Source organism: Gymnoscopelus braueri, assembly GCF_963280865.1.
Source record: "Gymnoscopelus braueri genome assembly, chromosome: 19".
Classification (NCBI taxonomy): domain Eukaryota; kingdom Metazoa; phylum Chordata; class Actinopteri; order Myctophiformes; family Myctophidae; genus Gymnoscopelus; species Gymnoscopelus braueri.
The window spans coordinates 33,736,336-33,754,740 of NC_137621.1; the positions used below are offsets into that span (position 1 = coordinate 33,736,336).

The 18,405-nt window shown below is 41.0% G+C and overlaps 1 protein-coding gene across 2 annotated transcripts in view; it reads right to left on the reverse strand.

The window, feature by feature from the left end:
• Window positions 1-15,882: 15,882 nt before the first annotated feature.
• The window catches only part of vps39 (VPS39 subunit of HOPS complex), a 33,453-nt gene continuing 30,930 nt past the window's right edge, over window positions 15,883-18,405 (reverse strand). For both annotated transcript variants that reach the window (XM_080413233.1, XM_080413232.1), the window contains exon 24: window positions 15,883-18,126. In XM_080413233.1, coding sequence (XP_080269359.1) covers window positions 18,045-18,126 — 82 coding nt within the window. In that variant the 3' untranslated portion in view covers window positions 15,883-18,044. The remainder of the gene's footprint in view (window positions 18,127-18,405) is intronic.

Below are 18,405 nucleotides of genomic sequence, written 5' to 3' on the forward strand. Positions count from 1 at the left end.
GCTAGGGCTCACTGGTGGGCCGTGGGAATATTGCAAGTGGGCCCTTAAATAATTGGCAAAACACTAAGATTTTATTGGAAACCCCTTTATGGTATGTTTCTTTGAAACCTTTAAAAATTAGTTCATTGTGATAAATGGGAACTTAAAGTATATTGAAAATGCACTTTTGCCAGTTTGTTTATTTGAATACGATTATGACACAACTTTCTGTGAAAAAAAGAAAAAGTCAATAAAAAGTTATTACAAAAAAAAGAAAATGCACGCGACCCACCCATCTGACCAGTGACCACTTAACACTTAAGTGGTCGGATGGGTGGGCCGCGAACGCTTTTGAGATTTTCAAGTGGGACCTGATCCAGAAAAGGTTGAGAACCACTGCATTAAGGGGACAAGTGGACCCAAATAATGCCAGGAAAATGCCTCTCACAGCACACCACATAAACTCTCGTCCACTTATGGAGTATATATGGTGAAGGATGACTCATCTGACCATATTATCACCTGTTTCCACATCTCTGTAAACCAGTGGTTTTTATACCACTGAACTCTCTTAAATGTGCATGTATCTTTGTAATGAGGGGTTATGCACTGCAACCACACTATAATATCTATAATATCCTCCATGTAGTTGTCAACAGACTTTTAATCTTGCTGCCAGTCGGATCAGATAATCAGTCACTTACTCTTCTTCATTTTTACAGCATGATAGGATGTATCATGCATTTCACCTGTAGATGCAGGTGGCAGATGCATTTCACCGGCAGATGCAGTCGTTGCGTTTCGCCACTCAGTTATTCTGGGATTTTCTTTAATTTGTCACCCATCTGTATGTGCATATTCTGTATACAGTGTTAAATTAACAGTAACATTGCTCGCTTCTTGCCGTTAACATTCTTCATATCATAACTTTCGAGCAAAAACCTTGTTTCTCCGTATTTCACCTTTTTATGATTTAATAAATGAATACCCTATGAACTTGTAGATCAGCCATTTTCTCTACTTTTGAATGTTTTTGATTTTTCATGCTAAAAACAGGGATAGGTTAGGACTGTCTGTGGGTAATTAAATATTTAATCAATGAAACATGAGCTTGTGACTACAGACTACATTGGGTCCAGTGGAACACAGGTTCTTTTTTTCCATTTCCTGAAAAGTAACGGTAAGGTTTCTGCCCCACAGCAATGATATATAGCCTACATGGGAAGTGGGGCAGAGAGGTCATGGCCACAGATGGCTTCAGGGATGGATTTATTTGTCTTCATTCAAACAGAGAAGACCATAGTGCTGGAGGCAGCATTATCATTGGTTATCTCTTGTCAGGGCAGCAGGGCTCAAAGGCAGCACAGCTGGTAGTGATCCTGTAGTGTACAGTAGAAGTACCATAGACTCTAGAGCAGCGGTTCTCCAACATTTTCATGTCAAGGACCCCCAAATATGTATGAGTTCTTCTCATTTTTTGAAAATAGCAGATCTACAAGCTCACAACGCATTGCAATGCCATGCTTTGTGAGCTTGTACATTTTCAAATAGCCCCCCCCAAAAAATAGGGCTTAAGCGGTTAGAATGTTTCTCATTTTCCTGCAGGGACCCCTTGGAACCCTCCTAAGGATACTTTGAGCACTGCTCTAAAGGAATTGTTTGGGTTAAAAAATGGGTTTCCCCCCTTTTCAGCTGTTCAGAGCTGAATAGTCTGTTAATTATAGTAGGTTAGAGAGTTCTGTGGCAAATATACAGTACAGAGTATTGATGTAGGGTAAATTGTGGCGATGATGGTGGCAAATTAGTGCGGCTGCACTTATTGTCTCCGCCAGGCCGAAAGGCATGGCGAGAGAGTATGTTTTACCCCCTGTCCGTCCGTCCGTCCGTCCGTCCGTCCGTCCGTCCGTGTGTCCGTCCGTCCGTGTGTCCATCTGTCTGCGAGCGGCTAATCTCCGGCACCGTTGGCCCGGCCACTGCGAAACTGTGCACACATACTCCCTGGATGCCAATTCAGAACCTCTGGCCAAATTTTTCAGATTGGCCTGTTATAGTGCCACCAGGAGGCCGATTTGTGCAAAATCATTTTTTTATATTACTCCTACAGATTTTATCCAAGCATCACGCAAATCATTACACAATATCTCTATAGTCATGTGATCAACACGGATCTGTCTGATTTTCCATATTCTATCCTGATTGGCTAAGGTTGGCTTCCAAAGTTTGCAGGATTGGTCCATTTTGAACTAAATGCCTCAAATCCTGAATGCAGCTTGTGATTTCCGTGACATTTCACACTTACATTTCCACTAGGCCGAGGAAGAAATGCCACTTGAACATTTCTCAAATCAGCCTCATGGTGGCGCTATAAAAGGCCAAATTGCGTTTTTAACTGTAACTGCACCGATCTGCGTGAAACTTTGCACGCATACTCCCTAGAGGTCAAGGAAAAACATCTGTCCTGCATTTTTCACATTAGCCTTTTATAGCGCCACCAGGAGGCCGACTTATCTAAAATACATATTTTCAGATTAAGCCTTCAGATTTTATCCAAATGTCACGCAAATCGGTAGACATGATCTCTATAGTCATGTGATCAAGATGGATCTGTTTGATTTTTCATATTCCATCCTGATTGGCTAACATTGACATCTAAAGTTTGCAGGAGTGGCCGTTTTGAACAAAATGCCGCAAATCATGAACGCAGCGTCCGATTGCGGAGGAACTTTGCACGTACATTTGCACTACGTTGAAGAACAAACACCACCCTTTTAACGTTGCCCTATTATAGCGCCACCAGGAGGCAGATTTTTCTTTTTTATATTACTCATACAAATTTTGTCCAAACATCATGCAAAACAGTACACATTATCTCTATACTCAAGTGATCAAGATGGTTCCGTTTATATTCCATCCTGACTGGCAAAACATTGCTGGCCCACAATAACCTACCTGACCTGGCGGAGACCTGTGCTCCGAGGAGCACTTTTTCTAGTTTGACTTTCAAATATCCTTCTGCGATTTTCTAAACATTCAACTCTGTTGTGTGTGGCAGTCTGGCAGATGTATGTGCGCCTGCGTGCGCACGCGAGTGTGTGTTTGCATAGGACGTGTGGCTGAGTTAATTTGCCTCTAAGGAACTTGAAAATGAAGTCATCTTATATCCTCTCCTCAGCAGCAGCATGGCTACCACTGTAACTGGGACATTGGTGGGAATGTGTCTCGACAGACAGACTCTGCCTCTTGGTTATGGCAAAGATTACTGGGTACAAAAAGGAAACAAGCTCAACATCTGGACTTTCCAGTAAGGACTGGTCTGCCCCTTGTGTCAACACTGTCTGTCCCGAGACACAGAGGAAGACCAGGGGCCACGTTCCCATGTCGGGTGAGCAAAGCAAAGGGACAAGAGAAAATAAATAAAATAGCATTGTGTATGCTAATACTGCCTTGTAATGAACACCCAACAGCTGACTTTTTGGTGAAGCCAGAGCCTTGTATTAGAGAGTTGCGTCACCTCGGGGCAGAAAACAGCGCCAGTCACGTGGTTCATGTAAATTTGAAATAGAGACAAATGCTCATAGACTCCAGTGCATTCTGTAAACTTCCGGTTCAGGGCTGGGTGACGCAACTCTCCTTATATGGCTCTGGGTGAAGCTATAGTGAATATGAGACAAGCGGGGAAAAAAACAGTCAGCTCCATTTATGGGCACAATATAGACATGCCTATATGTAAACCTCAATGTGTCTTTATGGTATCAGGCGGAAACAAATCAGTCAGCTCCATATATGGGCATAAAAGGGGGCATGCCCATATATGGGCATATAATGATGACATCAGGGATCTCCATATGGGCATAAAAGGGACAAGGACAGACAGATACAGAGATCTCCATATATTATGGGCATATAAAAGGGACAAGGACTGACAGATACAGAGATCTCCATCTCCATATTTGGGCATATCAGTCGGATTGGAGGTGCGACGTGCAAACTCTAGATGTGAGGGCTGCCTCTAGTAGTTAATAATTGCTATCACTCTCTGACTCTTTCTCTCTATATATACTGTATACTGTACATAGATACTGTACGAGTGTGCGTGCCTGTGTTGATTTGCTGCACATCTGGCCTGGCCCCTACACTGCCATTAGAAATTGGGAATGTCAAAATGTCCTCATCTGAAACAAAATAAAAGTAATATGAGAGGCAATAATGTGTGTGTGTGTGTGTGTGTGTGTGTGTGTGTGTGTGTGTGTGTGTGTGTGTGTGTGTGTGTGTGTGTGTGTGTGTGTGTGTGTGCGCGCGCATATGTGTGTTGATTATTTAAGTGTTATTTTTTTCTACTCCATTTTAGACATAAGTTCCTTTTTTTTTATAAGAATTGTCTTTACATATTTTCTCTTTATTTTAAGGCATATTATTTTGTTTCTTACTTATTGTTTATACTTTTCTTTTGTTACATGTTCAGAATAAAGTCTTGTGAATGTTTATACTCTCTGGGTTACTCAAACCAGGGTAAATGCAGCTTAAAACTCTGAAGCAAGCGGAGAACTTTGCTCTTCAAAAAGGTTAATATATCCTCCCTCAAGTGAGATAGAACACTCTAAATGCTCTTCAATTAACAACTGAATAGCAGTTTTCCTTTTCAACTGGAACTGACTGAATTGGAAATGAATTGACCCCAACACTGATAAGAAGTCAAAGCTGACAGGTCAGCAGGGTGAATGTAAGGAGCAGACAATGGTAAGTGTTTCCATGTCTGAGGAGACTCACTGCAGAAATAAGAGACCCTTTACCAAATTAAAAAAGTGAGGGGTCAAACTACAGTAAACAGCACAAGGGTAGATGTTATGTTTTTAAACATAACACCTTATTCTGTTCTTTTTGCAGAAGTTATTCCATATTTCATTAACAAATAATCAGCAGCTTTACTTGTGGTTTAGATTAAATTAAATCAACATCAAAAGCTGACCTGGTACAAGGATGAATATGAGCAAATAAAGTGCAGACAAGGACCTGCATTCCCCCGCCTGTCTGTCTGTCTGTCGGTCTAACACTACTTTTCCACTGACCACCCCTAGCCCTTTTAGTTCCACTGAGAAAGATTGCTGGCATTTCAGACAGGTATGCCAAAATGGTGAATCTCCCAGAAACAGGAGAACAAAGACACACAGACTCTGGTACGTGTGCGCACACACGCACACGTGCACATGCACATGGGTATGTACACACAAGCTTACAGCAGCACAAACACAACACATACTGTATACAGACACAGACGCTCATACACATGTGCATGTACTTAAGTTCACAAACACAGATTCACATATACTGTATACTAATTGTGAGCACACATACACACACACACACACACACACACACACACACACACACACACACACACACACACACACACACAAAACCCCCGATAGTCTCAATGGAATTTCACTATCATAATAATGGAATCTTAGCCAATCATCTCTTGGCTCAAACTGCTCATCATCAGGCTCTGTGATGTGCAAGTTGGGACTTGCACTGTGTGTGTGTGCGTGTGCGTGTGCGTGTGCGTGTGCGTGTGTGTGTGTGTACACTATGCAAACAGAGTATCAGTGAGCGAGTGACGGAGAGCAATAGGAATTCTTTCTGAGCCTTCACCCTGGTTTAAGGATGTGAATTGGTGGTTGGGTCATTTTAGAAAATATATGTTATGATTTTATAGATGAAATGGTATAAATGATTTTACTGTTGTCTAATCAGCCAGTGTGTACCAGCAGAGGTGATACCAATATTTTCAAATAGTTAATATCTGATTTTATAGGAAAACTATTTGCAAACAATTTTCGTGTCACATACTGTACAGTAGCCTACACGGTGTTACTAAAACCCTATCAGGACAGTCCAGATGGAATAAGTTGTCAATCACTGTAGCTAAGTACACTGATATTAAAGTATTGTCCAATTATTGTATAAACAATCTGTAGTCTCTTCTAAAACAAACCCCACCCGCCTGGCATCTGGGTTGAATTAAAAACCACAAAACACACAAAAACCATGTAGCATACAGTATTTCCAAATACTCTTCACCGCCAGGTCTGGTTCAGAGCTCAGAGCCAGAGGTGCCTGTCGGAACAGAAGAAGAGGCCACTCTGCGGGTCTTGTTTTACACCCTAAGCTCTGAGCTTTCTCTCTTTCTGAATTCCTGACAGATTACTGAGCAAAAGCACAGCCGCAGGGTTAAAGTATACAAGAATTCTCCCAACACCCCCCAAGGAGTCAGCCTCCAGTGCTGATGGGAACTGCACTGGCCCCATGTTTTCAAACAAAAAGGGCCTGTAGTACAGTAGAGAAATACAAATAGGTAACATCTACAGTACTGTATATGGTACTGTATTGATACAAATGACTTTTTTTTGTAAAGCAGGAGTCAATACTTTTCAGGCTCTATTGAGAAACCTTACGTATAAGTTTACCTCTAGACCAGCAATTCTCAACCTGTGGGCCCGAGCCCACTGGTGGGCATTGAGGATATTGTAAGTGGGCCCCAAATAATTGGCAAAAGACTAAGATTGTAAAGATGATATAATGTTAATATAAAAAAGCAATGCTATTTCTTCTTTAAACCTTGGACCATTAGTTTTTATTGTCATATTATTATACTACGTTAAGATTCATTGATAAATGATCAATCGAGTGACCAATCATTAAAATAAACATGCTCTGAAAATGCACACAGCCCGCCTGACCACTTAACACAGCTGCCGTGTTAAAGGAGAATTTTGGACTAAGGTTTTCTTACCTTTTCTATGATGTTATCAGTGGTGGACAGTAACGGAGTAAATGTACTTGAGTACTGTACTTAAGTACAGATTCTGAGGATCTATACTTTACTTGAGTATTAGATTTGTTTGATACTTATTACTCTTACTCGCGTACATTTCCAAGACAAATATTTTACTCTTACTCAAGTACATTTCTAGGAAGGCTGTAAAGTACTGAGTACTTTTAGGTTGGTTATTTATTTACCAAAAATGCAATTGGCCACACTTCTGCTCTATAGCACTATGTCTGTGGCAGGGGTCATCAACATGTCTGTACACGGACAAACGTGTCTGCGGCAATACTTGTCCATGTCCGTAGCACATTTTGTATTTTGTTTATAATGTGTACTACATAATCCTAAATATTCACAATATTATTTTTTAAATAATTTGTTTGGATGATTTTGGTGACTCGTAAGGGCCCGTACAGACTGCAGGAGATTGGGTCCGATATTGCTGTCGCCGACATTTTTTGGCGCTCGCCGACAAAACCTCCCGATCTGACGCAGATCGGCCTTTGATCTGCGAGATAATGCTCGCTGTGTGTGAAAGGCACCGCGAAACGATATGGCCGCGATTATCCGCTCTGCGACGGCTTTCCGACCGTTTTCAGATAACTACCATGTTAGATATTCAGCTCTGTCTGGGACAGGACAGCAGACAATATCATACACTATGAACGGGGCTGCGACCACCTTGCGAGGAGATGCACGCTACAGCCAATGAGAGCACATTACAGCCACCGTGGCCAGGGGAGCGTCGCTGGATCTGACCACAACAAACAGTCCCTACCGCAATATTACCGTCCATTCCTGTATTAAGTTAACATTATAAAACAAAATGAGAGAGTGAGCGAGCCTGGTGGGCTGTTTATTTTAGAGGAATTGTACAGAGAGAGAGAGACAGACAGAGAGTGAGAGCGAGAGCGAGCTCTGTGTGTGTGTGTGTGTGTGTGTGTGTGCAGCATGTGCACGTTGTGTCAGAACAGCGTTGCCAGATGTTGCGAGAGAAATAAGCAACCAGGTCTATGAAAACAAGCCCAAGAAAAGGCCACTTGAGCACTTTAAACCTATTTACAAATACATTGGATATTTGAAAATAGCCGATCTACAAGCTCACAACGCGTCGCAGCTATTTTCAAAGAAAAATCTTGAGAAAATTGTGGAATATTTTCCAAATCCACACAAATCTTGTATGGGGGTCTATGATGGCACAACATATTTACAGAAGGGGGGTCTGCGGACAAATACATATTATGTGTTGTTTAAACCACTGGTTTAAACAACATTAGGAAACAAGGCCAAATAAGCAACTATACAAATAAGCCCAAAAAATGCACCCCGCAACAACCAATATTTACAAGCAACTCTACAGAAAAACAAGCCCAAAGTCGCTTATAATAAGCGGACATGGCAACGCTGTCACTGACCGCTTCTGCGCACTTGACGTGCGAGAGAGAGAGAGAGAGAGAGAGAGAGAGAAAGAGCGAGAGAGGGGGGAGAGGGAGAGAGGCATATCACGGGATACGTCGATTAAAATGAATTGGAATAAACTCAAATGTATGTATTGGGTCTGACTCTGGAGATAACATCCTAGTGAACTATCCTACAGTGTGTCAGCCCTTGTCGGGGATCAATCCTGTTGTGAAGACCACAACGATATTATGACAGCCGATTTCAAGAAATAAACTCCTGCAGTGTGTAATGCTTAACGATCAGATAACCCCCCGAGCACTTTAAGGTCCTCCAGTCTGTACCTGCCTTAAAGTGTCGGGATGACTTGCTCATTAATATGTTGCAGGAGATTTGTTGTGTTGGTACCCGTACATGATTGCCTCAGGTGAGGATGCAAGACAAGACAGACAGCTAGAAGTAATGCTTTGCTAATAGCTGCCTTAATTATTTCATTGTTACACTGGCATACCTTACATCATACCACCTGCACATGGTCTGAGACTTTCTCATCAACATCGAATACTTGTTCACCTTAACAGAAACCACAACTCTTGAAACTAACAAATGAGTGGGGCAGTGTGAATTAACACAGGATTGACCCTGGCAGCATATCATTGGTACACGTGTGTTACCTGTTTATTAAGCTACTACTATTTTTCAACCACATCTAATGAGACAAGACATCAGTTGAATGAGTTTGGGAACAGACGTCATGAGACAAAAGACATAGTATACAACACATTATATTTGATGGGAAAATGAATTGCAACAACTATGCAGTTCTTCACAACTATGCAGTAAGTGAAGAAAGGGAACTTGGAAAGACAAACCATACCATAAATCATTTGACTAGACCTTTCCACCAGACAGAGAAAAAGGAACTGAAATCTCGGGGGCGGCAGTGGCTCAGGGGTAGAGTGGCCAGGTGGGCTCCCCCAGAGTTAGTGTCGAAGTGTCCTTGAGCAAGACGCTGAACCCCTAATTGCTCCTGATGAGTAGGTTGGTGCCTTGCATGGTTTCCTCTGCCATCTGTGTATGAATGTGTGTGTGAATGGGTGAATGTAATGCACAATCTATGTAAAGCGCTTTGGATAAAAGCGCTATATAAATGCACCATTTACCATTTTACCATTTATCTCAGCCATATGTATTTGTATACATGGAACTGGATAGAGCTCTCTCATCATTATTCTACTATAAGTATTTGTCTCATCAGCGAGAACTGCACAGTGATGGTGAAAAAAGAGAACTTGCGGACAAACCACACGTCGTTTGACTAAACATTTCCAGCAGACAGAGAACTGAGAAAAATAAATAAACTAAGGAACTGAAATTTCAACCATTCATTTTTTAGATCTAACGTTCATAGTGACAGAACACTATGCAAAAAAATAAAGAAATAATAATAATAAGTCTCGCTAGACGAGATTTCAATCTCCAGATTTCAATCTCGTCTAGAGAGACTTGATCTCAAAAAAGAAATAAAAAAAGCTATTAAAATATGTGATCTAACGCAAGGCCTATCCGCGCACGTTTTAAGCTGTGGCGGACCCGGGATGGAGTTATGACATTTTTCTACTGTACCATTCATCCTAAGATATCATAACATCATGGAAAAGGTTAGAAAAACTTAGTCCAAAATTCTCCTTTAAGTGGTCAGATGGGTGGACCGCAAACACTTTCTGAATTTTCAAGTGGGCCCTGATCCAGAAAAGATTGAGAACCACTTCTCTAGACTGAATGGTTTCCAGAAATCCAGTTATCATGCTGCTGTCAAAGCCGTGTTTTAGTGCTGTGTGATGCCAGTCGCCCCCTGTGGGCATTAGCTGCCTTTCAGTGGTGGAAAGCAACTAAGTACATTTACTTAAGTACAGTGTACAGTTTTGAGATACTTTTACTTTACCTGAGTTCTTCCATCTTTCAATAATTTATACTTCTACTCAACTACAGCCCGGAGGGCTACTCCACTGCAGTCTGAAATTTAAATGGCAAACTTCAGTTACTAGTTACTTTGACTGTTCGAAAATAGCAGATCTACAAACTCGCAACACATTGTGAGTATTTCTACATTGTGGTAATGCTACTTTTTACTAAAGAAAGAGTACTTCTTCCAGCACTGCCAGAACATCATTATGGTGCTGCTGTCAAACACAGTGCTTTAGTGCTGTGTGATAGCAGTCTCCCCTGTGGGCATTAGCTGAATGTTTTCCTTTTGTTTTGGCTTTGTTTGTGTTTGTGTTTTTCTTTATTTTTTTGTTGTGCGAGTCCGTATAACAAAGTTGATGATGAAACACAACATTTATAGTGAGCTGAGGTCATAGTTACTAATAGATGCCAACATCTGTTCACACATCTTGAAAAATGCAATAGTGTTTGCAGTGGGAACGAGATACTGAAGTTACCATTTCAAAGTAAACTGGAACAAATACTAACAGTTTTGGAGGCTATGTAAATCAGAGGGAACTGAGCGTAACTTGATTACTTTGCTGAACTTGAGTAATCTACACGTCGGATTGCATTTACTGATTACAATTCCGGACAGGTAATCTCAATCTGTGACCTGTAACAGATTACATTCAGGGAACCTTCCCCATCTGTAGTCACAAGGCACACAGGGAGATTAGCAGACAAAATAGGAAGTGCTGCTATAGTGGATTTTCTCCCTTCACTCTTGAGCTTTAGTAGTGCAGAGCTGTGGTTCTCATTCAACCTTTTCTGGTTCAGGGCCCACTTGGAAACCTCGCAAGCGTTCGTGGCCCACCCAAATGACCACTTAACACAGCAGCCGAGTGGCTGCCGCGTTCAGCGGTCAGAAGGGTGGGTTGTGTGCATTTTAGAGCCCGATTATTTTAATGATCAATCATGTGTTGCAGCTTGGATCAATGGAACTAACATAGTATATTTTAAGTTCTTATTGATTGGTATAGCTACAAAAACAATTGTTCTTCAAGGTTTTAAAGAAAACATACCATATATATATTTTTAGATTGTTAAAATTAAAATCTAGTGTTTTACCTATTATTTGCGGCCCACAGGTTGGGAATCTCTGCTGTAGAGCATCTCTCTCCTCCACTCCACTATGATTTTGCTTTAAAACAGACAAGCTTCTCAGCTCAGCTAGGGCTTTGCTTAGTCATAGACCAAAGAGTCAAAGAGTGTTACAATCCTTAGTCTAGGGAATGAAAGGACTGTGACATAAGGTTGAAAAGTGAATTGTTGTTTTATTGCATGACCTTCCTTTGGTTTCTTTTTAGGTTTGAAATGAATTTGTACATACAATGAATTTACAAATAGACAATTTTCAAGACAAGAATTTAACTTTAGACATACACAGAAAATAAGCCCCGGCGCAAAGCAATAAACAAATAAACCAAGCTAAACCTATCCTTACTTTTAAACCTCTTACTAACCTTATCTACACCAAATGAAAATTACAAGAGAACTCTACTCTAATCTAACTACTCTAAATCTGAACTATATCAAAAGTTGGCTTTGTACAAGAAACTGGCGCCGGTAGCTCTATAGGCAAAAATCACAACAGAGTTGTATTATGGAGGAATCAAATCAAACTGCTTAACAAGTAATCTAACAATCGGTCAGCCGAAGGCTGCCCCGAAACTCTTCATTTTAACATGTCTTCTTAGCAAGTTCAACATTTTCACAAACAGGATGTACCAAAACAGAACATGAGCGGGTTCAACAATTCCAGGAGGGTGCATGTCAAGAACGTGGTGTTACCAAACTTTTGGACACCACATTTAGACCAAACTTTCCCTGAGCATCATCTCCATGGACAGTGTGTAACACCATGGCCAGCATGTTACACACTGCCGCTGCTGACAGCTCTTAAATAGGAGAGGAAGGCGTCCTCTGATTGGTCCATCTTCTGATTGAAGGTCTCCTCCCAGCCAGGTCTTCTCCCATGCAGATCCTAAGCTGAATGCACTGCATGCTGAATGGACTACCAAATAACCTTGCAATAAATAATGCAATGAAATAGAACCCTCAAATGTAACAAAGAGTATTTCTGAGTAATTCTCAGCATTTGTTTCAGCCAATAATGCAATGCCACGTGAGAGGAGATACCACGCTGGGGGCAATTCAGATAGTGTCATGGACAAGTGCAGTGTAACTGTATTAAATAAATTTGGAAATGCAATCACAATTTAGGCATTTAGTAACTTACAAAGTGTAAGATCGGAGTAAACAGTGGACCCTTGTCAATCAACAACAGGGTAAGTCATCAAGTATATAGAGGGCTAAGAAAATAGCAGGTGGAAATAAAACAAGCATCTGTCAAAATAACTGAAATAACATTCTGCTGCGTGACTCAGTGAATTGTGGTGAAAGTTAAGGATTTTGAAGTGATGGTCAGGGCTCGGTTACGGTGATGAGATCAGATCCCCAGAAGGAAATTCAGGCACGATAGCAGCAACAAGTTTGAAACTCAGGAAAGGCACAGATTCGATTAAAAGTCAAAGAAGCTTATCTAGATAAACTAGAAATACAGCACTGTTGATAAGTTCTTTACATGTGTCCAGACTTTCAGTCATAGTGACCTTGACCTTTGACCACCAAAATCTTCACTTCATCTTATCCTAATAGACATTTGTGTGATATTCTGTCATAATTAGTGTATGAATTCTCGAGTTATGGCAAAAAAAAATGTTTTGTGACCTTGAACTACTCAGTGGAATGCCCTCTCTTCAGCCCTGAAATCCCCAAATTCCCTAGCAAGATTTAAGAATGACCTTAAATCATTGCTCCATCTCAACATGAACTGGTCATAGTTGGATCCCTATCCCAGATAGCCCACTCTGCATTAGATTCTTCTCTTAGGGTACCTCTTATCCTATGTATTGCTTTTAACTTTTTTGTTTTCTTCGTTTCATGGTTGTTTGTACAGTTAGTTGCGTGTTGTTCTATGTCTCAAGGTGGACCACAATGGAAACAAGCTTCAGCTTTTTTGTGTATAATCCACGTTGGCATTTTCTAAAATGGTGACATTGTCGTGATTTTGTAAAACTGCCAATAAAGTATTCTATTCTAACTTTGACCACCAGCTTATAATCAGTTCATCCTTGAGGCCAAGTGGACTTTTGTGCCAGATGTAATGAAATTCCCTCGAGGCGTTCCTAAGATATCGCATTCGTGACAATGGGACAGACAGATGTATGTACGGATGTATGCAAGTGCGTACAGATAAACAGGCAGTTATTTGGACAGATGCATGGGAAAATATAATGCCTCTGACCTTGGCTGTTACTGGTGGAGGGACATAAAAAAGTAAATAGCTTAGATTCTGCCACTAAATATTTGCAGTGGGTCTCTGAATGAATGTAGGTACAGTCTATCAACAATGGATATCCTATATGAATACTCATGTACAGTCCATCACCAATAAATATATGAAGGAATATAGGTCTAGTGAGTATGAGTGAGTGCTTTGTGTGGGCGAGTGTTAATGCAATTGTGCTTGTTAGTGGGTTAATATATGTAAAATAGGCTACTAAGTTAGATGTCTGAAATCAATCTCCAAGACCACATCGTAATACTATTTACACAAATAAAGACCTATCACAATCTACAAATGTTTTCAACATTCATGCTTGTCCCTGACATGTCCACTTGAGTTCTGGAATATACTGTAAGCCTAACCTTTCCTTATGACTGCAACATTTATGTAATGTAAATTACTCACTAAAGCCACATCGTAATAGGCTGTAGAATTTTACAAAGAGACTTATTAAAAGCCATAAATCTTTCCATCATTCAATTTTTAGTTTCTGGCATTCCCACTAACTCGTGACTTTGAGGATATCCAGAAGATTTACAAAACATAAAAACCGAGGTGGGCCGACGAATTACAGCTCCTGAGAGGTCTGGGGACTCATGTTTGCCTTACAGCATTTCAACCTCTTACTCTTTTCCATTTGCACACTGGTGTCTAGTGTGTCATTCCAAGACATGACAGCATCCCTCAGCGCAACACCAAAAGAGACCTACAGTATGAGCATTTGAAACACTGTAAATTATTCAGCAGTGGGTATTCTTGCCATACAGACAGCAATTTTCAATGACACGCGAACGGAGCGAGTCCCTCTGGTAAGTCTGTGGTTCAACTTGACAGTGGGCCTATAGGGGAAACCACGAGTCCTCCACATGTCCTAAGATCAGCCTCTGAAACAACGTGTACCATCAGCCAAACATATTCTATTAATTTCAGCTGTGTTTTTTGCCCCCCCCCGCCCCTTCCTCAAAGCCTGTCTCCTTGCCCAGACAAGTAGTCATCGTAATGCGTCCGTGTCCCCCGGCCTGAAAGCAGTTGGCCGGCTCTCTGTGACCAACTCCGTTGCTGAGCATCAGGCCTAGCTCGGTTTGTGATTCCGTTACCCCAGCCTGGCTCCGCTCAGCGTCTCAAAGCCATTAGTAAGACATGTAACAGTGTTACCCATTCTCCAGTGCCTCAGCCCGTCAGAATAATGGCCACTATCTGTGGAAGGACTACCAGACGAGATGGAGGAGAGGTTGTCATGTGAAAAGAGTAGTGCTGTTCTTTATCTTTTCAAAGTAATTAGTAAATTAGACCAAGTGCAGAGTATATTAATATATATAAAGCCATATGCTGTCTTCAGCCAGGGATGTAATAACATGAGGCAATGTGGGCCTATTAAGGAAAATGCTATATCCATTTTGAAATAAAAATAAATAAATCCAGGCTTATGATATGTCCCATTTGCATGTTATAATTCCATGAGTAATATAGGACAAGATACTTTACTACCCTCCCAACCTGAACTAAAATTAATTAAATCAAACCAAAACCATGCCTAAATTTCACCAACTGCAAGATACAACCATTTGATTATGCCCCTGATGTCTGAATGCGGAGACATCCACTACTTTACATTTAGGCATGGGATTCGTGTGGTTCAAGTGCAAGGACAAAGGTGAGCGAGACATCAAAAATAGTTGCTCCATTTATTAGAAATGTATAATTCAAAATAAGCTCCTCATTGACTTGCATTGTTTGGTGAAACAGCTCTCAAAGTCACTCCTTTAGCCAGTAAACAAACGCAAACAAAGCTGATTCTGCCAATATACAACATCACAAAACCTTGTGCGTGGTTGTAACCAAAAACGCAAAACAAACAGCACATTTGTTTACTCACCTTTGGAGTGACATCATGGCAAGGTAAGTTCACAACCCAAACCTCTACCAAAGTGTCCTTGCACTTTAGGTTACTGTAGTGATCTGGATGGTGAATTCCCTTTTCAGACATCATATTCGGAGAGGGGGAACCTGGTCAATTTCTGCAGATGAGATGACAGGTGAATCAAAGGATGGCTCTCATTCTTTTCACTATCCCATTATTAGGTCTATCGATGTATTCAAGTCGTATGGTGTTCCCCCATGTATTCACGAGAAGAATGCACATAAATGTTACGTGTGATATTTAACAATGAAGGCAAACTTTTCCAAGAGCTTGGAAGTCATGCTTTCCACTTACCAATTTGTGAGTGGGAATTAACGACAGTGACTTGAACGCGTCGTCTGAAAAAAAAATCCAATACACGACAAACATATTGAACGCCAGTAGTATCACTCTTACCCAATGTTTCTCACAGACACAAACTCAAGTGGAAATGCGTTTATTGATTTAAGCCAAACAGACACACAGTATCTGCTGTGTCGTTCTTCAGAAATAAAATATCTTCCATAAGAAAACTTCATTTAACCCTCAAACACACAACCTATACAGTATACTCAGTGGTACCACAATCCAAAGTTTGGATAATAAAATGACTTGAACAGTCTTGACCCTCAGTAAACGTCTCAGTGGGAGTATTTTAAGAAGCTGGGTGAGTCAGTCGGATAACTCATAATGGGAGATTGTTTGGTGCAGTACCCTATATTGCAATAAGATATCCCCAAATCACAATGTGTTAGTTTCATTTTTATCAATTATTCAAATAGTGGTCTATCAGAGACCACTAAATCACAAATCCTCAACTGAACTCCTATCTGGTCACTCAATGTAAGTCACTCTAGTTGGAGTATCAGAAAAAGCTAAAAATATAACAATTTGAGAGCCATGTCTAATTATTCTTCCACAGTCATCTGGCTAACTAACAATCCTGCTTCTTAAATTACCACATGGCCGGACGGTTGATATAAGTATTTGATTATAATATTGCCACACACACATTCATCATACATTTAAGTCTCAACTTATGACCTATCTGTCTCTACAGTTCTTGTGAGGCTAAAGCATTAATAAATAAACAGGACATCCATTCAAATTTAAAGTGCCAAACATTTGTGATCTGCCTAGAAAAGAAAAAAAGAAGCGGTAACTGAGTAAGGTGTAAATTATCTTTGAAGTGTAAAGAAAAATGAAATGATTGAACAAAATTAAAAGCAAACCAATAGAACACATGCGAAACATTTAAGAATGTCTATATTTTGTTATTTGTTTGTATTCATTTATTTTGTACACTTCAATTGATTGTCTATAAATAGGGGTCACTTCCAGGTCTAGGAAAAGACACTGACAAAGGCTTTGTGCTGAAACGTGCTTGTGTCTGACCATTAATGTGCACTTTAATAAATCATCTGAAAGGTTACGTTTGTGAGTGCGGACTATTGTTTGCATCAATATTTTGTGTTAACCAGCGCTGAAACATGACCTAATGAATTATGGAACAAAACCAAAACAAAGCCAGCTAAAAGCAGCATGGCTGCACACGTGGACCATGGAAGAGCACAGCTTCTCCTTGGCCTATTCAAATATCTCGAGAGACACACACTGACTGCAACAACAGTACACATGAGATAAGTGAGGTTTTGTTTAGGCCTATAGCAAATATCACAACACAAATATATAATGAAAAAATATGTTAGGAAAAAAAACAAAAACATGGCTGAAATCACTGCGAGTACAATCTTAGGAGTCACACAAGGCATTTCAGAGCAGTTCTGTAGAGTCTATGGCGTATTAAGCAGTGGTCGGGGCCTACAGAGTGCAAGGACAAGAGAAAGAAAAAAAGTAAAAAGATGAGGAAGAAGCTTTGACTTGTCCCCATGCATCCGAGAACAGGGACGATATTTTATTATTTAGTAGTTCCTCTGAGAGTCTCCTGTCAATAGTGACCATTCTCTTCAAAAGGCAAAGGTGCAGGGGAATGAATCCCCTCTAGCGTTACAGTGACACATGCTTTTAAATGTCAACGTCGCTCTCTCTTTCTCTGCTGGACACATTCCACCAAGCTCCTTGTGTACAGAAAAACAGAGAGAGAGAGAGAGGAGTAAGTGAGCAATGCCCACACTTCTAGAAAGAGTCCATGTGTGTCACAATGAGTAGAGCAAGGCCCCAACTCTGCCAGGGTGACGGGTACCATTCCCTGTCTTGCTCGACGGGTAGAGACTGTGGCACCAACTCTGCCAGGGTTAGGGGGTTCCATTCTCTGTGCAGTTCACCAGGTAGTGCCTGCCACCCACACTGTCAGTGTTAGGTGCACCCTCCCGCTTCATTAAACATGCATGTGACCAAGGTGCTGTATGACGCTGTGTGGCGCTGCGTCTGCATGACATATGTTGTGTGAATTGAGTCCTACTCCACAGCTCAGCTACAAGTGGTGCCCCTTTCTACCTTCCAGCACATCTCTTCTTCATAGATGATTGAACAGGGGAGTCCACTGGGAGAATGCAGGGAAGGGGGGGTACTGTTTACTAGTAAACAGTCAATGTCACATGACCACCCCCAGGCATGGCTCATGTTTAACAGATAGAAGGGTGTTACTGCTCAGTCGGGCACACCGTGCGGTCTTTACAGCAGAAGTAATGGACCACCACCCCGTTGGGGTACCTAGCAAATGCACTGAGGGGACAGAGAGAGAGAGAGAGATACATTTTAGGTGTTTAGGCATTTACCATAGCTGATACTCTTACACAGATAAGATTCTAATAGATATTTACTTTGGTCTCTCAAAGTAAATTTGGGAGACCACCATTTAGATTTTCAGCATTTTAGCTGTCCACAACCACTAGAGGGATAAACACACAGAGAGAGAGAACATTTCCATCTTTCTTTTTACCCTAGGGTGTTCCTATGACAGAGAAGTGCTTGGTCAAGACTTGTGTATGATATAAGCACGAT